Below are 23,073 nucleotides of genomic sequence, written 5' to 3' on the forward strand. Positions count from 1 at the left end.
TTGTTTGAGGAGTCTGTGCTTTAGGTGACTTACATTCCAAAGTTTGCATATGAGCTCTTTGTTTAACATTACACAATAAAAAGCTGAACCTGAGAAGAATGTTTGAATCTCTTACCCCTGGTCCATTTTCAAGCACCCCTATATTACATGCATACAGTTGAAGACAAAATGATCTCTTCTGTTGAAGATTTCCCAAGTGCTGTTTAACACCGTTACTGTCACAGAATTTCCTATAATCTGCTTCTTAAGTCTAATGTCACGTAGACATGGGACGATAACTGTTTTCAAGATATACAGCGGTTTGGAAAAATCAAGGCTTTAAAACCGCCAACATTTTCTGCTACACCGTTCCTAAGGTGTGTGTAAGATTTCCGTTTCTCAGATCAGAGTTGAAATCCTCAAAGCTGCCTGTTCAATCTTCAGATCATTGTGTCAGTCGTGCACATCAGAAAAGCAGTTTCTCATTCCTTTGAACAGGTTGCAAATGCTTTTGTACATCCACACAAATGATTATGTGCAATTCTCTGATGTTTCCTACATTATCAGTTGCTGATGTCATGTTGATCATAATGTATCATTTTGGTCTCCATTGAATAGTTTCACCCCCACAACATTTATTCGTTTGTTCAAGTCTTGACATGCAAAATGGCTGAACAAGTCATAATATTTAGTCATGATGCTTTTTCCTGTACATTTTCAATAGACTTTTTTTCTAAATCTATCTAGAATTGGTACATTTCTCCCAGGTGAATCTTGACTTTTTCTAATGAAGGTGCATCTCGAAGCGGATTGTCCTATGTTCACGTTTGTTTTGCTTTTTCTTTGTGCTATGCAGTGCAGTATTTTCCTTTCTGTATCACAACAACTTCTCTTGTCTTTCTACAAACTACAGTGCAATTAGAAAAAAAAAAAAGAGAGAGAAACGTTTGCCAGTAGTTTACATCAATAAATTCCTCCAGCGCACACCCTTATTTTGAAATCATGACTAAGTAATTTGTCATCCCTACACAATGGTGCAAGGATTTGTCATTCTGATGCCACTGACATGTACGTTGACAGAAATGTAGTTCAGAGTAGGATTTTGAGCAGGAGACTGAGTTTCGCAGGTGTTTTGCTATTTGTATGCGTGGTTTTAAGAAATCAAAAGTTAAAAACAAAGAACTTTTCAAATTAAAAATTTAAATCTTGTACAATAACACTGACAAATAATGCACATTTGATCAATCTTACAGAAGTGTCCACATTTTAATATTAGCAGTATTGAATTTAACACATTTTATTTGAAGTCTTTAAACGGGGTTTGAAGATTACTCTGTGTAAGTGAAATGCTACACAAAGTCCTTGAACGTCCATGAATTGGCTGTTCGTAGAAGCGTGAGAACCCTGTTTAAATTAAACACAATTCTTCATATTAAAATCATATATGTAGTTAAACATCTTCACATTTTTTGGCAACTGAAGAAAAGTTAAAACCTGTTTTATGTTTATATAGTCTATTACATAGACTGAATAGTCATGCGACTGACTCGTGTGTTTGGCTGTAAAATCACATCTACAGATATAAACAGCCGCAGGTCGGATTTTCTGCCACAGAAGAAATCCTCATTCATTCATTTTGATTGTACCAAAACCCTTTTACTGCCTGCTACCAAATGAATGACCATATTTTGACTTTTAATGAAGGACTGTTTTAAATAATGGTTTACACTACACAGCATTGTTGGTTTACAAAAAAAATACACTTGATTTTGGTTTTATTTGAGAAAAAAAAAAAAGAAAACATGTTGAATGAGAATTGGAATTTTTTTTATGGCATACTTCAACAAATAAAGGTGATTTAGTATTTAAATGATTAGTTTAATTAATAAAAAAATAATAAATTGGTCGTATACTTCATAGTATAGGTATTAATTCCTTTTATTATAAACCAACCTATCAATCATTTGGTAGAGGTAAATATTTTCTAAATTATGGGATGTGATGGAACAAAACAATTTGAGTGTGTTAACTAGTGACATTAGGAGTTAAGAAATTCAATCATGGTTTTCTTATTGCAGCAGTTAAAGGGTATTTTTGCTAATATTTCAGTCATTTTTTACTGACAGTATCATTTAGATTTAGTTTTTATTTTATTGTGAATTTCTTCATTTTATTTTAGTTGCCTAAACCGTTTCAACCAATAGTTTTTGTTTACTAAAATAATGGTGTGAGGACACCCTGAAAGTAAAAAGATTGTCAATCTGCAAGTTATGAAATAGAGGTTTAGGCTTTTTAAAACATAAAACAAATCATCTCTCCCCCTTCATTCGACATCAAAACAGTCCTAAAACATGCATACAGACATAAAAAGTGCCTGCCGGTATGCGACGTCAGTGTGTTTTAATAGAAAAGACATTTATATCATACATGGACCGCTTGTCAAGAGCAAAGCTTGGACTAGCTGATGTGTTTTGGATTAAAGAGGCATTTACAAGTAAACATTTTGGTTAAAATTCTGATTTTTACCAAACCACAGCATTTATTAGGATGGCATAGCATCATTACTTTTGTTTCCTTTAAAATAAGAAGTATATGGTTATCACAAAATACATATGGTGGCGTGAGTGCAAAATAAGACTTCTACATTCTTGACAGCAATCGGGAATAAGGTGAGAACTGATCTCCAGCGATGTCACGTCTGAACCCACAGCTTTGAGAACAAGAATTGCTTCAAAAGAATTAGCAAAATGACAACATTTCCTTTTTTGTCCCTCCTGAGTCCTGATGATCATTTTTAACCACGTAACAAATTTGTACTAATCTCATGTGTTGGTACAGGGGCTCTCAAATTACCAAGTCAAAAAATGATGACAATATACAATGTGCTTCTCGTCCCAGCAGCCCTTTCCTTCAGGGCATGTTTTAAACCACTATATCGCTACTACTGCTAATAAATACAAGCACTTTATAAACACACCATCAGTTTGCTTGTGTTGTATCACACGTTGCATTATGAATGGAAAATAGTTTGCCGTGTTCTCTGAGAGAAGCCGGCGGATGACTTGTTTACTTTTATTGGTTGATCGTTCGCTCATTCATTAAGTATCCTGATTGTACAAAAAAACTATTTTAATTGCATTGATATGCATCGTACTGTGGCAGTCACAGTAACATGGACATGACCACAGGGGGCTCTACTGAGTCAATGCAGGAAGCAGTTAATTAATGTGCATGACGATCTGTGGATCTAAAAATAGGTTTGTCTGAAGCTCATTGGTGAACCGAAGAACGAGATCATTCCTGTCTAATTATCTATGCAAAGTGGGTGAAGCCAGGAAGAACGTCTGTAGCTGGGTGTCCAATAAAAGAGTACGATCATGTTCCTCTGACATAGGCAAATATTCAATCTTCCTTTGCCCAAATATGGTATTTTTGCTGATATGAAGCAAAGCTGAACAATCAGATCATTGAGTAGTTGAGTGTCCTCTCCTTTATATGCCAGTTTCTTCATGTGTTGTCCAGCAGGGGGCGGCGAGGAGCATATTTGATATGATCTCATTAGAAACAAGACTCCGTCTCGTGTGCGTCACTGTAAGAGATGCAGGGAAAGTGCATACGTGAAGGGGTTGTTCTGAATAAAAAGAACCTGATTCACTTTGGAAGATAATCTAGGGCGGCACTTGGCTAGAAGAGTTCAGCTGCGCATTTCTCACACTCTCACACACACACACACACACAATCATCACTGAGGTGAAAACATTTTTCAGAGTCTGTTCAATAGTTGGGCAAAGGTATATGTCATTGGGCTGCAATTGCACACTCACGCTAAATACACACACTCTCTATCTCTATCTAAGAGATTCAAAGAGTGGAGGTGTTCACACCTTGCCTCCACTTTCTCTGCGCCCCTGACGAATCTGTGTAGAAGATTTATTCCTCAGTTGTTTCTGTGAGTCTGCAGAGTCAGTCAAGTGTCTGTGTGTTCAGAAGATCTCTGGACACATACTCCAGTCCTGTCGATCTTTGGCCTCCCAGTATCCCCCCTTATAAACGAAGATGTTCTCTCCCGTCATTTCATCCGTCGTCTGGTGGAACCACAGTGGTTTATACCCCTCAAAGTCTTCTCCTGGAACACAAAACAACAGTTCATCTGTTTTCACAGGTAATAAACAACAGAGGAACAGCCGAAAGACTGGCTGACACTGTACCACTTCAAAAACAAATCTTTAATGACTGGAGCTTGTTAGACTGACCACTGTTACACTGTAGGATCTCATTATTGTCATAATGTCAGGCTGAACAACAATCTAGATGTGCCAAACACAGACATATGCAAGACTCAGCAGTGTTCATTTCGGTAAAGTGAGAAAACGAACGTGCACACACACAAAAAAAAACTGCATTCGCCTCTCTTCCAGATGTGACATTTATAAATAGCAAATGATCTTGAAATTGTGGGCAGCTGACGACTGTTCGATCTCATGAACAACACCTAATTATTATTAGCATTCTCATATAAAAGAGCACATGCCAATATACTCATTTCTGAGGTAGAGGCTCATGTAGGGACACTTATTTAGTCTATCCTAGAGGGATTTGCAAAATAAAAAAAAACTAAAAATTACATTTCATATTATGATCACTGGTTTAAAAAACAAAAACATGGATTGGTATTAGGACTTTCTTAATATATACAGTTTACAGTTTACTTTGGAGGGCAAATATAATCACAACGGCTAATAATTGTCTGTTGGTGAACATGCCAATACAACAATCAAAGACCACAGATTTTAGTCTAGGATTATAGGAATCTTTTAAGTTTAAAAAATTAGTCTCAGACAACCAACTCATGGGCAAAATCATTCAGTGTCAGTCAGGCTTAAGATCAGCCTAGAGATTTTAGCATCTCCTGGGCTCACCTTCATCAATGGCCCTGGAGGCCTCAGCTTCTCTCCTCCTCCTCACGGCTCTCTGTTTTTCCTCCAGCCTCTGCTTCTCCGCGTTGGCCTCATCCCAGCGTCCCGCTTCCATTAGCCGCTGGTCCGGCCTCAGCCTGCTGTCCGTTATGCTCACACCATCCTCCTCCTCGTTCAGGGTCAAAGCCAGAGAAGAGAAATAATACATGTTCTCTGCATTTTCTCTAGACAACAAGAAGAGAAGAAAGAACTGAATAAAACAAGTGATAAAAATATCACAGAAAATTCTACAATTCATTGTACAAATACTCCAGATAGTTCAGGTCTGTCAGTAATAGTAACAGTAGCAGTTTAAAAGCCAAATAGTGCCTAACCACCTACTTGCATACCAAACTAACTAAATATGAAGCACATCAAAGGCGACAAAGCTCCATGACACACCTGCCGACTACATAATCATTAAGGACCAATGGTAGCTCAAAGGAGTTGAGGAACGAAAAAAAGATCCTCAAAAGGTTTGCTTTGATGGGCTGTTTCAAATTGCCGAAACAAACTCAAAAGGCAAGGCAAACTGCATTTATAGAGCACAATTTTATACAACCGTTGTTGACTCAAAGTGCTTTACAATGAAATAAAATATTTGAGAAAATAAAATAAAACCTGTATTAAAAAATGTAAGAAAAGGAAATATTTATGTAATACTAAAATACAGATAAGAAATTACATGTATGAGTCACTCAAAGGCAAGGAAGTAAAAATAAGTCTTTAAGTTAGATTTAAAAGTATCCAAGGATAGAGAAATCCTGATGTTCAACGTGAGACTGTTCCAGAGCCTTGGGGTCGCAACACAGAAAACTCGATCACCTTTTGATTGGCAGCGAGACCAAGGGATCGACAGAAGAAACGGATCATGGGACCTTAATGGTCTACAAGCTGTATATGGCCTAATAAGCTCACTGACATAAACCAGGGCAGAATCGTGCAAAGCTATATATGTGAAAAGAAGCATTATTAAATTAACTCTGAATTTTAGAGGAAGCCAGTGCAATGAGGCGAGGACAGGGGAGATGTGATCTCTTTTCCTAATTCCTGTTATTAATTTGGCAGCTGCATTCTGGACCAACTGTAACCGAGAGAGTGTTGACAGAGTAGACCAATGTACGAGGAGTTGCAGTAGTCTAACCGAGAGGAAATAGGAACTTCGTTGTTGCCAATTTTGATTCTTAGTAGAACCTTTACCGGGGGCGGTAGTTTGTTTGTAGTCAGTAGTGTAGTAGTAGTGGTTAGTAGCAGTCTGGTACCATAGGTCCTTTGTTCTCCAGGTAGTTTGATGGTTGGTAATGAGTTTGGTCAGTAGTTAGTTCAGTAAATATAGGCCCCGGTATTCTTCAAACTACAGTAAGTTGTTTTTTGTCCTTCATTTGTGGGCAAAAATAAGTTTGAAAATGTAGAGGGAAATGATATACTGTCTGCGAACCTACTTCTCCTCATGCAGCAGTAAGTGGGGTTTTAAATGTTCTAAGAAAGAGCAGTTTTATAAACATGACTATGAACTGTGAGAAAATGAAGCACTTCAACAGCCACAGAGCTCCATGACTCACTCGCTGACTGCTCATCATGGACCAATGGTAGCTTAAAGGAGTTGAGGAACGAAAGGAACTACCCCAAAAGGTTTGCTTTGGTGGGCTGTTTCAAATTGCCGAAATAAACTCAAAAAGAACTTTGTGGTCAATTTTAAATCTTAGTAGACCTTTACCGAGGTCAGTAGTTTGTTTGTAGTCAGTAGCGTAGTGTAGTAGAAGTGTTTAGTAGCAGTCTGGTACCATAGGTACATAGTACTGCAAGTTGACTGTTGGTATCGAGTTTGGTCAGTAGTAAGTTCTGCAAATAAAAGGCCCTAGTGCACTTTAAACTAAGTTGTTTTTTGTTCTTCATTTGAGGGCAAAAAGAAGTTTGAAAAGGTTGAGTAAACGATATACTGTTTCCAAACCCCCCGAACCTACTACTACTAAGTGGGGGTTTTAAATGTGCCCCACTGCTTGAGTGTACTGGTAAACACAACAACAACGGTAGCTGAGAGAGAACAATTTCACAAACATAACTATGAACTGCGAGAATACGAAGCATGTCAAAGCGACATAGCTCCATGACTCACCAACCAATTGCATAATCATCATGGACCAATGGAAGTCCAAAGCTGAGGAACGAAAATGAACTACGCCAAAAGGGTTGCTTTGGTGGGCTGTTTCAAATTGCCGAAGCGAGATCAAAAAGAACTTTGTTGTGGCCATATATGATTCGAAATCACATAATTTTTAAAATTTGAAGTATACCGAGGCCCTAATTCACTACTTGCTTGCTCTGAACTGAAAACTCTTAGACAAAATTTGGTAGGCCTCTGAACATATATGGTTAGTTTACTAATAAGTTTGATCAGTAGTTCTCCTGTTAGGTAGGTGGATAAGTAGTTAATCCTGCAAGTAATTCATTCTGTCAGAAAGAAGTCTTTTAGGCAGATATTTAGTTTTGCAAGTAGATAGGATCTTACATTATTAACAGATTACCATACTAACCATTCTAAATCAACTAATTTCAGACTCAGTTTGGTAAGGAATGCCTTATTACTTTAGTTTAAGTAGTTATTTTCGAAGGTGGTCAGAAAGGAGGTTAGCTTTTGCTAGTTCAGTCTGTCAGTAGTGAGTCTGGGAGAAAGGTAGTTCTACAAGCAGGTTTTTGAGTGTCATCATGACTGATATTTGATGGGAGTGTCTTACGGTAGAGGGTATTTCTTCCACAGCAGTTTGGGTGAGAGGGTCTGATAGACGGTCTTCTGCTTTCCCTCAGAGCTGCTGCTTCCTCTGCTGCTCTGCACAATCTTGGCGCTCTCCATCTTCTCATCCCATGTGCCTGACAGGATGTAGTTTGCCTGACCATCACTGTCCATCACCACCCCTGTGACCTTACAGTGGAAGAACAAGGAGAACAAGGGTAACAAGCTCTAAGGCTGAACTACAGAAGCATAAGGACAGAGCACGATGGAAAGATGGTTTAGCTGGCTCTTATCTGCTCGCAGTATTATGTGAACGATTACAGGAAATGGTCTGGGAAAAGGTACAGGGAAAACCGTCCTAAAAAGGTACCTTTCGTGGGACTTCCCTTGAAAAGTAACTGTAGGGAGAGAACTTGAGCTGACAGGTCTCTTTGGTCCTGTGGTTGACTATATCAATATCTCCTGACTGAAACAAAGAAACAAGAAAGACTTGGTATTAAATCAATAGTTCTCAAAATCAAGTTATAAGAGATTATTATTATTATCAGTTTTTGTCATAATAGGAAAAGTTTCTCGAAGCTTAAAAACAAAACATTTAAAGAGCCCATTTGATGCCCTTTCAGATATTATATTTCATAGAGTTTGTAATGTAGCGAAAACAAACAACACTGCTGACTTGTTCAAGAAGTTGAGAGTAATTCAGTTTACCTCTAACATACTTGTCTGTGGCTGTCCTCAAACAATGTCTACTTTGACTAAACATTAAATTGTTGCTTCACCCACAGATTTTTTCAATTGTCAAAGTCCTTTGTTTATCTTCAGGACACAAACTAGGATATTTTAAATGAAATCTGAGAGCTCTCTCATCCTTCACAGTCAACAACGGTCCAGAGATGTTAAAAATGTCTTTTACAGTTTTTTTTAATCACAACTGTTCTTGGAGCTTTATCTGATTACAGTTAAACCACTGAAGTCACATGGAATATTTTTGGTTCTTTTTTTTGTGGGCTTTAAACATCTCTGGATTGTTGCTGTCTAAGGAGGGTCCAAGAGCAAAGATATCTTCATTTGTGTTCTGAAGATGAATGATGGTCGTCGGGGATTGAAACGACACGAGAGTGAGTGATTAATAATAAAATAATTCTTTAAACCAAGGGTGCCCAAACTCAGTCCTGAAGGGCCGATGTCTGCAAAGTTTAGTTCCAACCCCAATCAGACGCACCTGGGCTAGGTAATCAAGCTCTTACTAGGGCTGTTTCTCAATTCCAAGAACACTGAGAAGGGACTTGTCTTGCGTTCATGTGAAGACCGGTCTTGCCAGGTTACCTCGGAAGAACAAACTCAGGAGACTGCGAGAACTGAGAATACCTCCTGTGAGAAATGAGATGCTGCGTTCTTCCTGATAGTCACATGACCTTCATGCATTTTTAACGTAAAAGTTTTTAAACATTACAGCATTTACACAATCATTTATTTCTTTCCCCCTTTTCAATATACATAACAGGCATAAAAACCTTAAAAATATACGTTGTACCGAAAAAAAAACAAATATGAATACGAATTTCAGCAAATAAACACCCTTACTGTGTTGATGCTTTTATTAAGATTTTCATGGTAATGTTTACTTTCACTTCTTTAGGGAAACTCCTGAGATAAATAAGTTCAATCTCTGAACTTTGATAATAAATCTATAAAAATGCTGTGCCCACCTCTTTTATTCATTCACAATGACTTCAGGAACTTCTCGAGCTAGTTCGGTGCTCAAGTCTGCATCGGTGCATCATTGATATCAAGAACACATTTGGGAACTTTGACGCATCCTTCGTTCTTGTGGTCTAGAGTTTTAACTGATCTTTGGCGGTTGATGATGAGGTTACATTAGGACACAAGATCGCTGAAAAACGCTGAACACATTTTGACAAACAGCCCAGGCTAGGTTTTGAGTCAATTTTGGAGCTAAAATCAGCAGGACATTGGTCCTACAGGACCATGTTTGGGCACCCCTGCTTTAAACGCCACAGTAGATGAAACCTGAGTTTGGACTATCACTAACATATATATTGTGCTGACATGTACTTATTACTTCAGTACTATCATCTTCATTCAGATTTCATAACATTGATTCACTTGAGAAAAATGGAAAACCACCTAAACAAAGATAGAAATCTTTAAAAAAAAGCATCCTAAATTCACAGCTAATGCTGTTGCACAAATTTCTTTATCCCTATTTTTATACGTTTAGTATATGTTGAGTCTTTTTAGATTCAGAAACGGCCATCACAAAAAAAGACAAAAAAAAAAAAAATACTTAAAATGATAAGATAATGTCTTAAGGTACTGTGTTCTTATTGATTTTTCAAGCCTTTGAATGATTAAAAAACTACAGGAATGTATCTGTCAATCAGACAGGATGTTATATTAATTCCTTACTTTGTAATTATAAGGTTCTATCTGCGTTCTGAATGATTTTGAGATATTGCGCTTCAAAGTTTTGCATTCCATATAGCAAACAGTATGTGTGTAACATTTGCTTTTTTCAATAAAAATCTTAAAATGTAAACAACTTATAAAAACATCCCATAATGTAAATAAGTTGTCATTTAATAAGAATATGTCAATAACTCAGTTTTGACTACTTTATAGGCCTAATTCTAAGTTGACGATTTAGTAATATCAGAAGTTGAACCTGATCAATCCACAGTTTGCCCACGATGATGTTGTGCACGGTGGAGGTGACTTTACGCCACACGTAGTGGTTTCCACTTGCATGAAACTGCAGGTGTATCGCACCTGGATAAACAGAGAAAATCGGCGTATTTGTTTGTGTCTGATCCTGTGAGAGCAGATTACCATACAACATCAATGAATTCTCTGAATGACAACAAACTAAATCAGAATGAAGTGTGTGATTTTCCTGAACGTTTGTATGAAGCACAGTGAGACTCACCCAGAGGCATGATGGAGAGGTATTTGCCACGAAATTTGCTAGCGATTGTGATTTCCTGCCACAGGGACCAGCCTCGCTGTGACACCACATGATGAGCGGCCGCTGGCGGATGATGACTGACCTGACAAATACATGGCAGAGCAATATAAAACACACCACTGGACGGCGCTCTCACTCTATTTATTCACACTCATGTTGTCCTTCTGTGGGTAATACTGTCACCTTCAACGGTCATTACCCTCCACAAACTAACCATGCATGAAAAGCTCCAATGATGGTTGAGTGCCTGAAAAATCTGCGTTGTAGTGCTGCAAACACTGTTGGCTCACTAACAGAAAAATGGCTTTATTTATAATTCAGCCCCACATCGTTAAATAATTGTTGCTAAATTAGACAATGTAAATGCCATTCCCATGATCAATGCTAAAAGATGGCAGATTTCATATCACACACATTAACATTCAACATTTATTTTGAGGAGTTTGTTTTTCCTCCACAAAAATGTACAGTTGAAGGCAAAATTATTAGCCCTTCTGTGAAATTGTATTTATTTTTAATATTATTTCCCAAGTGATTAATAATAGAACAAATTTTAGATTGGACAAGAGTGGTTTGCTCAGTAACCATAGACTTAGTTTACCTAAGTTGTGTCATAAAACTTGTCATAAAAAGCTACAGGCTGAATACTGGTACCTTACTAAATAAATATTAGCCTTATCCATCATGACAAAGACAAGACAATTATTAGAAACTAGAAATGTTAAAGTTATTAGTTAAAGATATTAGTAAATTATACCGTTATGGTTACTAATAAGCTTAACTTTTCTGAATTTGATTGTAATGCAATAATGTGCACCTTCTGTAAAGATGCTTTGAAACAACAAAGCAAATACTATACAAATACTCTTGGAAAAAAGTAGTTACTAAAACTATTATGTTTAAAAAGGTGTTAAAAAATCTCAGTTTGATATATTTGAAAAAGAATATTAATGTCAGTGGAGTCTTCAATTGTATACTTGTATTCAGCAAGAACAAATAGGCTTGTGGAATGAATGTGTTAAACGCAATAGATCTACATCACATTTCAGACAGAGGATTACTTGTACATTCAGCTATGAAAAAATGCAACATTTTCAGGTTAGCTGGATTTATTAGCTATGGAGTAATTTTGCAAATTTTTATTTTTTTTATTGTTTATTGCAAAAAATATATTGTTTTTTCCTTTCTTTTCTTTTTCATTTCGTCAGGAATTTCCAGAATTAAACAAAGGAAATTTAACTCAAACACAGCTATAAATCAAGAAAAAACAGGGCTGCACGATATCTGATATTGTGATATTTTATTTTTCTCTGATTAATATTGCAATATGATTGATGGACAAGATGGTCTATTTGACAGTTTTCTGGCAAGTCTTGTTGGTTTTTAGGTACAGAAATGGCTGAATCACAATGCAAAAAAAGCTTGCTTTGTCTCGTTTTTAGTCCAAATATCAAAAAAATCTTAGATCAAGTAAAAAAATTTTTTTGCTTTCAACTTCAGAAGAAATAAATGAAAAATTGGAGATTTTTCTGAAAACAAGCAACATTATCTGCCGATGGTCAAAATTTTTAGCCCCTTCAAGCTATATATCTTTTTGATAATCTACAGAACAAACCATCGCTTTACATTAACTTGCCTAACTAGCCTAACCTGCCTAGTTAACCTAATTAATAATTCAGGGGGGCTAATAATACATATATATAATTAACAAATAAATTGTTAAAAAATCATACAATGTGATTTGTGGATTTTTATTTTTAGATTCTGTCTCTCACAGTGGAAATGCACCTATGCTGAAGATTTTAGAGCCCTCCATGATTTCTAAGTACAGCTGAAGTCAGAATTATTAGCCACCCTTTGAATTTTTAATTTTTCCCAAATGATGTTAAACAGAGCAAGGAAATGTTTCACAGTATGTCTGATAATATTTTTTTTTCTGGAGAAAGTCTTATTTGTTTTATTTCGGCTAGAATAAATGTACAGTAGTTTTGAATTTTTTAAAAACCATTTCAAGGTCAATATTATTAGCCCCTTTAAGCTATATTTTTTTCGATAGTCTACAGAACAAACCATCGTTATACATGAACTTGCTTAATTACACTAACCTGCCTAGTTAACCTAAATTAACCTAGTTTAGCCTTTAAATGTCACTTTAAGCTGTCTAGAAATGTCTTGAATATATCTAGTCAAATATTATTTACTTTCATCATGAAAAAGATAAAATAAATCAGTTATCAGAAATGAGTTATTAAAACTATTATGTTTAGAAATGTGTTGGAAAAATCTTCTCTCCATTAAACAGAAATTGGGAAAATAAATAAAAAGGGCAGCTAATAATTCAGGGAGGCTAATAAGACTTTTTTATATAGTCAACTGTTTATATACAAATATATTAGGGCTGCACAAGTGCAATTGTCACATCGCTAGATATAAAGATAAAGCAAAATAATGTAGTGTGTGATTTGATGTGTGCTTAATTAGACTAAATTAATTATTTATATTAGATTTACATTTAATTGCTTAAATAATTTTTTTATTGGCAATGCTAATATATGTACTGTATCTGTATAACTTTCTATTTATTCTAATGCAGTCTTGTTTAGAATAAGAGATATTACCCTTACATTAAAAATGTACCATACTCTTGAAGGATAATGTACTGACGAAGCCTGCCAGACTGAGCTGAATGCCAATAGATACACTCCAGACATCTGGACTCTTTCACACTGACCTGTTCACAGAGGGAACGGTAGCCGAATTCTTCCAGTCGGTCAAGTTCATAGGTCTCTCCTAGGAGAGGGTTGAAGGGCTTGGCCGTCCGGTGCACTGTGGTGGAGTATGAGGACACAGAGAAGGCAGCGACCAGACACATCTGCTCCAAAGAGTTTTCACAGCGGGCCGCTTTATCCAGCAGCTCATGATACTCCAGATCCTCCGTCAAACGCTGCAGCATGGACAGAGGCTCGTTGAAGTTCACCTGCACACACACACACACAGGAAGAGAGACGCAATTCACTTTCTTTTACAACTTACTGTTAGGCATAGGCCGGTATAAGATTCTGACAGTGTGATAACTTTGGATAAAAATGTCACGGTGTAATGCTGGGTATAAAATGTCTGGGTATAAAAAAATAAAATAAATATATTTAAAAAATACAATATATTTTATAATGAGAGAAATTCATAATATTTTGTTACAGTAAACATGTCAGGCTGTATAATTCAATTGAAATCTTTCTTTCTTTTTGACTTCTGCTGTCTATATTAGTTTTAAAAGCCCTGTTTCTTTACAATTTAAAACAGCATTGGATATCTTTTCTGCTGGAGATACTGTAGTCCTAAACAAAATCTTAAATATACCATAGGAACGGTATGGCAGAAAATGTTGGCGGTTTTACAACCTTGATTTTTCTAAACTGGGTATACCTTGAAAACAGTTATCGCCCCATATCTACTTACTGTTCAGTATATGAGAATACTACTGTGCTAAATGTTTGTTTTTTATTGAAAAGTTCAGAATCTACATATTTTTTTTTTTTATTAAAATATAGGGTACTGCATGTTACTATGTTATAATAAGTAATGGTTAAAATATGAATGCCTCTGAGATCATAATTGTTTACATCCAGAAAGCATTTAATGGAGAACAATCTACAATTCCTTCTCTTACGAGGTCAATGTTAGGTCATATTTCAAGTTATCTTAACATGAGTAAACAAACATTTTTGTAAACAAATACCTTCAGAAGCCTCATTCAAAGCAACATTATAACATTACAACAAAGCAACATTTCCTACTCAATTTTGACTGCTGTAACATTCAGAAATGTAAGCTATAATCTTTCATCGTGGCTCACTCATTTCTGTTCTTTAAGTTTGACTGCTGCTTTGTACACACAATAAATGGTTAATATAAAAGTGAATTAGTTATTAAGTAAAACACTGCATCTACAGTATAATCACAACTAAAATGACTCAAAATATTGAATGGTAAAGATTACATAATTTCTTAAAAAAGTATTTCACCCAAAAATAAAAACTCATTATTTCATCATGATTATGATGACAATCATGGTGCTCCAATAACCCGAGACCATTTTCAGAACCAAAATCAACATATTTTCGAAGAAAAATGAGAGCGATCTCATCCTACAGTTCATAGACAGCGCCAGTCCCAAGATGTTCAAGATCCAAAAACACCATCAAAATATTCCATGTGACTTCAGAGGATCAACTGTAATCATATGAAGCTTCAAGAACACTTTCATGCACCGAAAATGGTAAAAGATGGCTTTGTTCGCCAATAACTTCTCTCCTGTAAACGGTCAGGTGGCCTGTTTACAACGGTTAATACAACATATTGCCATTAGTCAGCAGAACAACACTAAAAAACAAGCATCGTATTTCTTAAAGTAAATGCTCACCCTGATATGACACATTATTTTATTTATTTTATTTTTTCACATTTGTTGGCATGCAAAAGTGTTCTTTGAGCTTCATATAAGCTGTGTCTCATTTCCGAGGCTGCATCCTCCAAAGGATGCAGACTTCAAAGGCAGGTCCTTCGAAGACCACACAGGCCGAACCGAGCGTTTTGAAATGAGACGATCTAGCCTACAGAGGATGGATCTCGTCACCAGGCAGCCGTAACAACTGCTGTTAATAAGGGGTAATAAAATCTGAAGGCAAAACAAGGTTTACAAAAGCTGGATATATGTTTCCTTTGATCCATACCTGTACACATAAACGGTCTGTAAAATCACTCTTTAGTAAGACATGTCATACATTTTTGTGAAGTTTCTCAAACTAATTTCGAGAGGAGCACGTGATAGGATTGACTACAGCTGATACCTATCACTAATCACTAACTAGCCAATCGGATCACTCTAAATTCAATATAAATATCCAGCCTAAACTTCAATCCTCATCTTCGTTTTGGAAACCCCCCCCCATCCATCCCTTCTCCCTCCTCCTCAGTTTGGGCGACTCGGTGGCTAGCACTGATGCCCCACAGCAAGGAGGTCATTGGTTCAACACTAGCTGAGCCAATCGATACTCTCTGTGCGGAGTTTGCATGTTCTCCCCGTGTTCGCGTGGGTTTTCCCTGGGTACTCCGGTTTCCTCCCACACTCAAAAACTATGCAACAAAAGTTAAAGTCACAAGCACTTACTACAAATTAGCACAACTAGTGATCTATTTTGGGAAGCTATCGAGAACTACCTGATCTTATATGCCTCCAAATGCTTATTGACCAGGCGGGAGTCTTGGGCTCATCTATCACCGAGCTCAGGCTTCTCTCCCGGGACAGCATGCCAAACTAGCTTAAATAGTCAAGCATTATCTAAGTGTGAACTCTTAAATGTTTATTTAACATGTTTACATATCCACATAAAATAAACCTTATTCATACATTTAAACCGGAGTTTTCTTTTAAAAGCATCCTGCCATTATCAGCACGCAATGAATCTTGGGACATTCGAGGCCACAAGTTCCACCGGTTGTGTACTTCATTACATGGGAAACGAAGGACGCATTTGGAGGCTCCGTTTGAAGGAGTCTTCGAATTTTTTAGAAATGAGACAGCCTTAGTCGCGCCACAATAACGCAGCGCCCTTCGAATGCATACTTCGGAGGATGCACCCTCTGAAATGAGACACAGCTATAATTACAGTTGAACCACATGGAATGGAATTCTGGACTTTGAACGTCTTGGGACCCTTGTTTTATATGGAGGGTCAGAGAGCTCTCAGATTTCATCTAAAATATCCTAATTTGTGTTCAAAATATGAACAAAGATCTCAGGAGATTAAAACAACATGTAAGTAGTTTAATAACAGAATTATAATTATTAGGTGAAAAAAAAATCAAGTGTTCACAAATTGTTCTCTCATTTTGATCTCCTCTATACTTTAGAAGTAATGGGCTGTTTTCTATCATGATTTTCACCAGTTGTATTTCTGACAGAATTGAAGTGCTCATAATGCTTCCAACATTATGAAGCAGAAATGGATTTGCAGATTTCAATTTCCTAAATATTTAACTTTTTTTTTTTTACACACACATTTTAATAAAAATTAACCTGTGGATGTGACTTACAGGCATTGGGATCTTGGAGAGCTCTTTCCCAATGCAGTTCTTCATGATGCTCCACAGATTGAGGGAATAGTTGGGTTTCTCTGAGATCCGGGATCGCCTCTTCCTGCGAGGCTGCAGCTCTTTCCCTGAAAAGTCATTACTGCTCACAGAACACTAAAAAAGACAGAGAGAGAGAGAGCCGAGAGTGTTTGTATTAAAAAATGAAACATCTGAAATATGTAATGTGTTTGTGCTGAAAGACATTATTTGAAGGGCCCGACTGCCCTTGAGGAACGCAACACATAAACATTGACAGCTGACTGACGCTCCGTCTGTCTCGGAAACTGAGTCACCGAGAGAGACATGAAACAAGACCAGCAGATATCAGTTAATTAAGAGTCGCTTAATTGAGATGAACAACAGCTGTGATGAACACAGACCGCCTGAGGAAACATTCACAGTCACACAGAGCTTACTGGATCCTTACACCACATCAGATGCAGCTCCGAAAGTCTGAGGTCACTAATAAAAATGTTTCTATTTAACATTAGTTCAATAATTATAGTAATAATAATGAATCACAAACATACAGTTAAAGACAAAACGATTAACCCTTCGATTATGATTAACACTTAATACACATTTTAATTCATCCATTCATTTTCCATTCAGTGGACATTCGGCTTAGTCCCTTTATTAATCAGGGGTCGCCACAGCGGAATGAACCACCAACTTATCCAGCATATGTTTTACACAGCAGATGCACATCCAGCTGCAACCCATCACTGAGAAACACCAATACACTCTTGCATTCACACACATACACTGCGGCCAATTTAGCTTACCCAATTCACCTATAGCGCATGTCTTTGGATTGTGGGGGAAACCGGAGCACCATGAAAACATTTCTTATAATTTTGTCTTCAGCATATCTGAATACACCCCTCACAAATCTCTCATTTAAACTAATATTTTCTATAGGATGCTTTACAATATTATATTTGTGCATATACATTAGATTAGTCAGTACTAAAGCCAAATCTGGAGCTTATCTAACAAAATAACTTACAATTATTGTCCAAAAACTAGTGCACCCAAATTAATATGTTAGGGAAAAATATTATACATACTATAAAAAAAAAGCGAAAAAAAAAGCGGAAAAAAAAAATATATATATATATAGTTGCTTTTGATCTTCGCTTTTTTTAATATATATATATATATAAACACACACACACACACGCACGCACGCACGCACGCACGCACACACACACACACACACACATGTATCAATGTATTAAATGTATAATCTTTCTATTTTCAAAGATGTTCTGTGATCTGTTCAATAAATCAATTTTTTTAATCCACCAAAAAATATCTATATTTAGTAAGAAATAGATAAAAATATTTTTTTTTTCAAAATGAGTTATACCCATTTAATCTGAACAGAATTTTTTTCTTTTCTTTTTTCACCTCCGATTCTTCATAAAAGCATAAAATGGCACTTTATTATTCCAGTTTCATTTTGAGTTAAAGTGTCACCAACACCTTCAATGGCCTGAGAAATTGACAGCAATTAAAAGTTTTTAGGTGTGTTACGCCTTTCAAATGAGATTTACAGTACACTGCTTTTCTTCAGAATATATGATTATTGTTTTGACTGATTATCGATTATTGTTTTTTACTGTATATGATCCTGTTTTATGTGCCACTCACATTGTCATCCTGGTTCCAGTCACTGGGCTGTCCTCCACTAGCACCGCTGAGATTACTCTGAGAACGCCTGAACAGACAACATAGACAGCGCTTAGAGGATCACATGCAGACAAATAAGTAAACACAAGTGTCACATTGTTTGATTTATTTGGCAAAAATCATATCTTAGAAGATGCCGTGTTAGCAGATGTTTTCCTCTATTATTTAATATAATAAAATAAACGAATAGAAAATAAATCAAGATAAAAAAAGATAACCACACATAATATCAACCCAGGCTCATTTTGAAAATGTACCGCTATATGCATACGTATACGCTATAAAATAAAAAAAAATATATATATATTTTTTGGTGAATCTGCCAGAGGCAGCTGTGTACAGTTTTTAGGATCTCAAATTTCTCTCGCGAGTGCCATTGAAGCCTGCTGTTCGTAAATCCAGCAGAGGTTGCTGTCGACTGACTGACTAGACTGACCGATCGACTGATCCACTCTCCTCTTTCCCTAAAACAAACCAATAGTGTTGCCAAAAGCACCGTTTGGCCCGCTCATCCACTTCCCTAAACCTAATCGACGGTTTAAAAATCAATCCAGAAAAAGAAAAGCCCTGGGGCCTAAAAACCGCATGTCTAGCAGGTATATAAGGTTTCCATACCATGCAGTTGACCAGCCAAACATTAAATCGTAATTTGCAGCGATCGCCGGTTTTCCCAATGTAATCAGAGCGATCCACTGCACTCACAGTGCTATAAAGGCACCATCTGAAGATGAATTTGCATACATGAATCGGAAACATTTCCATTCAATAAATGTGCAAATAATATGTGATGCTCATATGCGCTTAACATAATACACAGATTTATTAATGATTTCTACTTGTCTTCCTCGTGATGAAGAGTAGGCAAAATCTGATATGTAGTGCGGGAAAGAGGAGGCAGGGAGGGGTTTTGCGCTCGCGTACATGCGCTCAGTTTCACATTAAGTCGGATGTACAAAAAGAATATGCGTGTGTTTCATACATCTGAACTTACTTTACTGCGTACACACATTTACAGCTTTGTTTGCACGCAATGCTTTAATATGAATTCAACGCAAGTCTTCGTACACGAGGCCCCTGATCATCTGATTTTTCACCACATTCTCACCCTGTCATTTACTTGTTTATTTAGTTTTTTTTGTCTTCTTTTTTGTTTTACCACTTTCTGGAACCGATCTTCACAAGACCCTGTCGTCATGGTCAACTCCTCTCTGGGTCTCAAGTCTGCCGACGTACATGGCAAGCTAACTGGACAAACTGGTAACAGCAGGAAAGCTGTCCATACAAAGGTAACCGCCCTGTAGCGCTTGCTTTTAAAGATGAAATGCAGCCATACGTACTTCTGGCTACATAATTTGCAATCTCTAGAAATGTGTATAGAGCTACGTTTTCAAAATGAGCCTGCGTTGCAACATACCTGACTGCATGAATCCACTTAAAAGACATGCATATCAAATTTTCTAAGGCTACGTTCACACAAAACTATTCATAACCGCACATTTTAAAGAAACAACATTTAAAGAATAATCTTTTGCCTCCAAAGCACTAGTAATTGTCACCATAAGCACTAATAATGTTATTAAAATACAGCAGTCTGGCTGAAGATATTTTCATTTTAACATATTGATGTTATGTTGATCTAGGTGTTCTCACACACCCTGCTCATATAGTTTAGCTACAAAAGTTCAAACTTTCCAACACAACAGAAGCTCAAACAAGACCCACAAATTATGCATTGCTCTCCAGTGGACAAAATGAATGAATTGAAGTCTCAGAATTAGTGGAAAGGTACTTTCAGAAATGTATTGATAATTCCTGGATGCTGGCATTCGATTCAAACTATGCATTTTCTCATAACCCTTTCTCTCAGCCACGACTTAAACGAATGCCGCCTGTACTCGCTTACACATTTAGTCTAGATCTGTGTGGCTCCCATGGGAATCGTGTGGGAATGCAGACCTCTAGATCAGTGTCATCATCCTCTAGTCACGTGTTAGCAAAAGCACCTGGCAGAACAACACTTAAAGGGATAATTCAAACAAAAAATAAAACCTTGCCAGATTACTTGTAAGAGGACTGGATGCAGACGTGGTGCAGTGCAATCTGGGCTGCATCCAATGCTTTTTAATGGGCTCAGCTAACCCCACACCTAACCCAACCCCTCACAGTGACGTCACTAGCTCCATTTGAGTGCATTGTGTCTGACATTGCATTGCTAAGTAATGCAATCTCAGCTTGCATCATAAAGGCTGCATCCAGATACTATTTGGATTACTTAGCCTCTTGTTGCTGAAAAACATCTATATGATTTTTTGGGGGTGGAATGAGGCTGACCTGTGTTGAGAGGGGTCCGTGGCAGTCACTGTTATAAAGGCAGGTGAGTCCTCCATGGCATCAAAATACTCTGTATCCTCATCTTCATCACTCGCTTCCTCTTTCCTGGGCCTTTCACTCACTCCTGTACAAGCACAACAAGACAAGGACAGAGTTACAGAGTTACAGGCATCACCGTATCACATGTGCCATGTTGGGTAAGGTATTTGAATTACTAGTTACATAAATAAAATTGTGAGGCGACATGGTGGGTCAGTGGTTTGCACTGTCGTCTCACAGCAAAAAGGTCGCTGGTTTGAGTCCCGGCTGGACCAGTTGCCATTTCTGTGTGGAGTGTACATGTTCTCCCCCTGTTGGCGTGGGTTTTCTCTGGGTACTCGATGTTAATATTAGGTTAGATTTAGGTCATGAGATCAGGTGACCAAAATTCAATGTCTAAGGACAATGTTATTTTGACGTCCAATAATGATGTGAAGTTACATTGAATATTTGGTTGATTTTCGGTTGTGTTGGAAAGTGACCAAATTTCAACGTCTGATAGATGTCATGGTGATAACGTCCACACAACGTCAAGGTGTAACATGATTAGGTGCTGATATTTGATTGATTTTCGGTTGGTCATTGGACATTGGAGTCGGCCTGATGTTGGGTTCTGGCATCAACCTGATTTTCATTTCCAAACAAAATCCAACGTCCCCACGACATTGGGGTACAACATTAATATGATATCAAGTTGACGTCTTGTGCTCGCAGGGCAAAAACACGCTGTATACAGTAGTTGGATTGAATAAACTAAATTGGCTGTAGTGTATAAGGGTGTGTGTAAATAAGTGTTTCCCAGTACTGGGTTGTGGCTGGAAGGGCATCCGCTGTGTAAAACATATGCTGAAATAGTTGGCGGTTCATTCTGCTGTGGAGACCTCTGAAATAGAGACTAAGCTAAAAGAAAATGAATGATTGACTGAATAATTAAAACTGTGTTGAAAGGAATAGTTCACCCAAAACTGAAAAAATTATTTTATCAATTACTTGTCGCAAACGTTTTGGATTTTTTTTGGAAAAGAAGACATTTTGAAAAATCTTGAAAACCGGTAACCATTACCTTCCATTGTATTCATTTATGCGTGTCAATGGTTACAGATTTAGAATTTTTTTCCAAAGTAACTTTTGTGTTCTCATAAAGGTTTGAAACCTTAAGAAACACATAAAGGTGTGTAAATACATAGTGAGTGAATTTTTCACTTTTGAAAAAAAAAAAAAAAAAAACAACTTTAAATAACTTCTCTAATTACTTTATCTGATTTTTAAAAAAATGTTATTGCTTGACTGAACGCTACATAGAATCCCAATAAAACTCAAATCATAGACTTGTTTAAATAAAATAAAACGCTATAAAAAGCTATATGAAAAAAAATCTACATTTTAAAAGTTAAACACTCAAGGTATAATAACACTAATGACACCATATTTCATACTTCCATACATACATATTGGCATTACTTTGATACTAATTTGATATTAATTGTTTCTTATGTGGAACTGTGTGAATTTTTGTTTCTATTTGAAATATTTCCCAAATGATGTTTAACAGAGCATGGAATTTTTCACAGTATTTCCTATAATAGTTTTCCTTCACGAGAAAGTCTTATTTGTTTTATTTTGGCTAGAATAAAAGTAGTTTACATGTTTAAAAAAAACATTTATGGTCAATATTATTAGCCTAGAATACTAGTATCTTGAAAATATCTAGCAAAATATTATGTGCTGACATAATGGTAAAGATTATTTAGGAGTTATTAAAAATATTATGTTTAGTAATGTGTCAAAATAAATCTTCTCTCCGTTAAACAGAAACTGGGGATAAAAATATACAGGAGGGTTAATAATTCTGACTTCAACTGTCTATAATCATCAACTACTTTCTCACTCAGTTCTTGTTTCTTATGTGTAATCGCCTTGAAAAATATAAATATACTCTGCTTCTCTGAATTCATTTATACAAAACTCTTGAATGTATGTACAGTGGTAACATATGTAATGTAAGACATGTAATGTAAGAAAACGTCTCGGGTTACGTATGTAACCATAGTTCCCCGAGAGGGAACGAGACACTGCGTCTAACCAGAACGCTAGGAGAACACCTCTTTTATACGCGTCTTGAAGCACATGTGAAATCAATCTAATGTAATTAAGCAGGTGTCGTCAGACCAGAGAGTATAAAAGCCTGTACTGAGCATTCAGTATCAACTTCGAATTTGCTT

General features: G+C 36.7%; 1 protein-coding gene across 14 annotated transcripts in view; it reads right to left on the bottom strand.

The window, feature by feature from the left end:
- Positions 1–2,362: 2,362 nt before the first annotated feature.
- osbp2b (oxysterol binding protein 2b) overlaps positions 2,363–23,073 on the bottom strand; it is a 142,475-nt gene continuing 121,764 nt past the window's right edge. For 6 of the 14 annotated variants that reach the window (XM_021476216.2, XM_073950573.1, XM_068221228.1 and 3 more), the window contains 10 exons: positions 20,813–20,936; positions 18,443–18,509; positions 16,748–16,900; positions 13,383–13,628; positions 10,613–10,733; positions 10,352–10,455; positions 8,036–8,131; positions 7,670–7,854; positions 4,899–5,119; positions 2,363–4,105 (listed from right to left, as the gene is read on the bottom strand). In XM_021476216.2, the coding sequence (XP_021331891.1) occupies positions 3,963–4,105; positions 4,899–5,119; positions 7,670–7,854; positions 8,036–8,131; positions 10,352–10,455; positions 10,613–10,733; positions 13,383–13,628; positions 16,748–16,900; positions 18,443–18,509; positions 20,813–20,936 (1,460 nt within the window). In that variant the 3' untranslated portion in view covers positions 2,363–3,962. Of the gene's footprint in view, positions 4,106–4,898; positions 5,120–7,669; positions 7,905–8,035; positions 8,132–10,351; positions 10,456–10,612; positions 10,734–13,376; positions 13,629–16,747; positions 16,901–18,442; positions 18,510–20,812; positions 20,937–23,073 lie in introns of all 14 variants that reach the window. The other 8 variants (XR_012406001.1, XR_012406000.1, XR_012406002.1 and 5 more) reach the window with 6 other exon arrangements.

This window comes from Danio rerio, chromosome 5 (assembly GCF_049306965.1).
Source record: "Danio rerio strain Tuebingen ecotype United States chromosome 5, GRCz12tu, whole genome shotgun sequence".
Taxonomy (NCBI): Eukaryota; Metazoa; Chordata; class Actinopteri; order Cypriniformes; family Danionidae; genus Danio; species Danio rerio.